Here is a 3,566-nt window from a genome sequence, read left to right on the forward strand (position 1 = left end):
CGGAGTGCCCTTCTCTGGAAAGCCGCAAACATTCCAAGACAGGACTTCTGCTGAATCATCCCGAATTCTTTGAATTCCACGGGTCTAGGGAAGGATGTGGGTGAGGTGATCAGAGGCGGGGCAAGATCCCCAAAGGGGTTAAATAGGTCACCTCCACCCTGGGAGTTCACCCTGGTCTCCCCTGAGCAGAGGGACCCGCACGCAGAGACCTTCTCCCCGGCTCCTGGCACCATGGCCCCCCTGAAGACGCTGCTCCTGGTCGCCCTCCTCCTGGGGGCTCTCCTGCAGGACGCCCATGCAGGTGAGAGCAGAGGAGAGACACAGGAGGAAGGGACACTGGGCAAGGAGGGGTGGGGCCGCTAAGACCTCAGCAGCTGCACATGCACATATTCCTGCACCCCACTTACTCCTGCAAAGGTGTGAGAGGCTGGCAGCAATAGGATTTAAAGGGAGGCGTTCAAAGGGAAATGATATGATGAAGAGGCGGAGGAGGAAGATGAATGTCCTAGGACTTGGGGCTCAGCTTCTGGGGAAAAAATTGCTTGCACATCTCCCCCTGCAAATGTCATGAGGCAGTGGCTGTGACTGTGATTTGACAGTGGACAAGGAGCAATTCTCACAAGTATTTGTTAAGAGTCCGTTTATTTAATGGGTTTTTATATACAATGAGGGGCTTCCCTGGTAGCTCAGCTGGTAAAGAATCCACCTGCAATGCAGGAGACCCCGGTTCAATTCCTGGGTTGGGAAGATTCCCTGGAGAAGGAATAGGAAGACTCCAGTTCTCATGGGCTTTCCTGGTGGCCCAGACGGCAAAGATCCTCCTGCAATGCGGGAGACCTGGGTTTGGAAGGTCCCTTGGAGGAGGATATGGCAACCCCCTCTAGTATTCCTGCCAGGAGAAGAAGCCCCATGGACAGAGGAGCCTGGCGGGGCTACAGTCCACACGGTGTCAAAGAGTCGGACACGACTAGGCACCTAAGCACAGCACAGCATGTACAGTGAGGGCTGGCATCCAGGCAGGAGCTCACGGGCCCGGAGCAGGTGGAAAAAGAGCGGTTCTTATACTCAGGTGGGAAAGGAAGGCTGAGCTAAGGTTGCTATTTTAGAGAATCAAAGCCCGTGTGGTGACACAGTGACAGGGTCGCAGTCTTCGGGGCTAGCTTAATGGGGTGACCTTCACAGTTAGCCACACGTCTCACTTTTGTAAAAGCCTGGGCCTGGACAGCTCTGTGTCAGTCAAACCAAGCCCCACCCCCAAGATGGTGAGAGGACACTCCGAGGCTTCTCGGAAAGCACCTTGCTATGGTCTGAATTGAAGCCACAGATCATCTGTTTGCCAGTTTGCAGATGCTGGATGATTTTTTCTCGTGCTAAGATGAGGACACCAAGCCCCGGGAAAGTGTGTTCGCACCCGGGCCTCCACTTTCTCATCTGTAGAATGGGGTAGTGGCAGCACCTGTCTCCAGTGTGCTTGAGGACTGAAGGAGCGGCTGCAGCAAAGGGTCAGCCCAGAGCCTGGTCCAGAGTCAACGTTTGGTGATTCGGGGCTGGTACATGCAGACACACACATATATGCGCAGACTTCCCAAGCACATACAGATCCACACCTGCACACAGATCTCCACACACAAATGTGCACACGCACAAAGACGCACACACGGGCATGTGTACACAAATCCTCTCAAGCACATATAGACATGTGCACAGACAGACACACAAACACTGCAGGGCCCCTCAAAGCACGCACATGACCTCATGCACACAAACGTGCACACTCTGACAGACTCACACACAAAGACACAGGTGCAGACCCCTCACATACTCCCCCACACAGAAACATGATCACGGAGCCCCCCGAGGAGACCCCTCCCAACCACACAGACACACACATGCAGAAATGCACACGCAAGGACCTACAGGATACCCCACACACACCGACTCCTCACTACAGAGACACACACACACACGTGCTGACCCTCACAGATCCTCCCGAAGCAGACATGCACACACATACCTGTTCCTGCTTGGCCTTCCCCACAGCTCGAGCAGGCAGCGTGGGCTGGGAGTGCTGCGTACAGTTCTACAAAGGATCCATTCCCCAAAACGAGCTGGTGGATTGGTACCGGACCTCGGGCAATTGTCCCAACAATGCCATTGTGTAAGTCTGCCCCTGCTGCTCCCCTCTGCCCCCCGTCTTACCCCGGGAGCTGAATGTGGGAGAAGGTGGACCCCGGAGCTCCCGGAAGGGCCACTGCGGAGGGGATACGACAGACCGGGGCCGTGATCTCTTGTCGCCTTGGTCTTGCTCCTCAGGGCAGCTCCCACTCCACACTCTGTGAACCCTCAAAGGACCTCAGGCTGTGAGGTCTAAGCTCTTGACACATTTCTGAGGAAAGGGAGGCCCTGAGAGACATGGGACAGCCCCATGCACAGGGGCAGTCAGCGCCCCACATGGTCGCCTCTGCAGCTTGGGCCTGAGCCCTGAGCCCCTCCCGCGCACCCCTCATCCCCAGGGTTACGTGGATGCAGATGGTCTGAGGTGGGGAGCAAAGCCGTGCAGCCCTGGCTCCCTGGAAGGGTCGGGGATCACTGAGGACAGAGCCTGGGGTCCCAGAACTGCTGCTGCCACCCTAGGTGACTCCTGGCGAGTTCCAGCCCCTCTTGGGGGCTTGGGTCCTGGTCATCACAGGGTGAGGCTGTGCCAGGACTCCGGAAGGCCTCCCTGCCCTGACCCCCCACCATGGTGTTCTCTTTCCATGTAGGCTGGTGACTCGCTCTGGCAGAACCCTTTGTGCAAACCCCAAGGACAGAAAGGTGAAGACGGCAGTGAGGTACTTGCAGAAACACATGAAGTCACCTAATCTGGCCTTCCAGGAGTCTTGACCCCTCCTGGACCTCTTGTAGACCTCCCGCCTCCACGTTCATTACCCCAATCCCCAGCTCCTGGAGCCAGAGGAGGCCCTGCAAGGATAAAGAGGTCCCTTGTCCCCTTTTCTGATTAAAGTCTTTCTCCTCCATCTGGGTTCTGCGTATTCTGTTCTCCCTGGCCTGTCGCCCTGGAAGGGCCCTCAGAGAACATCTAGTCTCTCCCTGTTCACGTTAGAGAGAGAAGCTGAAGCTTCGGGTGCAGACCACCCTCAGGGAGAGGGGGCCCCGGGAGAGAGACGGGGAGAGGGGTGGGGCTGAGGGATGTGGGATGAGCAGGGCAGGGGTGACAAGAGGCCAGTTGCCCCCGCCCCTGCTCTGCTGCATGAGAGCAGGAAGAAGCCCCAGGAAGGGGCTTCCAGCTCGCCTCCCATCTAATCTGCTCCCGGCGTCCTCACACCTGATCCCAATTCCACGAGTGTTTCCAGGATTCTTTCCAGGCAGGCTGGGGTTCTGCCAAGTACTGGGGAGCTCCCTGGTGCCAGGGACTCCTGCAGCCCCTTCTCCATCTTGCCTACCTCTCAGCCCCCCAACCACACACTGCAGCCCAGCCAGCCCCAGAGGGTCTTTGTAAGCCCAGCTGCACCCCCGTCTCCTGGCTCCAACTCCAGGCCCGCTCCTAAGGCTGGAGTTACTCCCCC

At 57.4% G+C, this 3,566-nt stretch overlaps 1 protein-coding gene across 1 annotated transcript; it reads left to right on the top strand.

Annotated features, from left to right (window-relative positions):
* Nucleotides 1-231: 231 nt before the first annotated feature.
* Nucleotides 232-2,883, top strand: LOC128063832 (C-C motif chemokine 17-like). Its single transcript, XM_052656647.1, has 3 exons — nucleotides 232-301; nucleotides 2,041-2,158; nucleotides 2,763-2,883. The coding sequence occupies exons 1-3, from the start codon at nucleotides 232-234 to the stop codon at nucleotides 2,881-2,883; spliced, it is 309 nt and encodes a 102-aa protein (XP_052512607.1).
* The last annotated feature ends 683 nt before the right edge of the window (nucleotides 2,884-3,566 follow it).

Source organism: Budorcas taxicolor, chromosome 18 (genome assembly GCF_023091745.1).
Source record: "Budorcas taxicolor isolate Tak-1 chromosome 18, Takin1.1, whole genome shotgun sequence".
NCBI lineage: Eukaryota > Metazoa > Chordata > Mammalia > Artiodactyla > Bovidae > Budorcas > Budorcas taxicolor.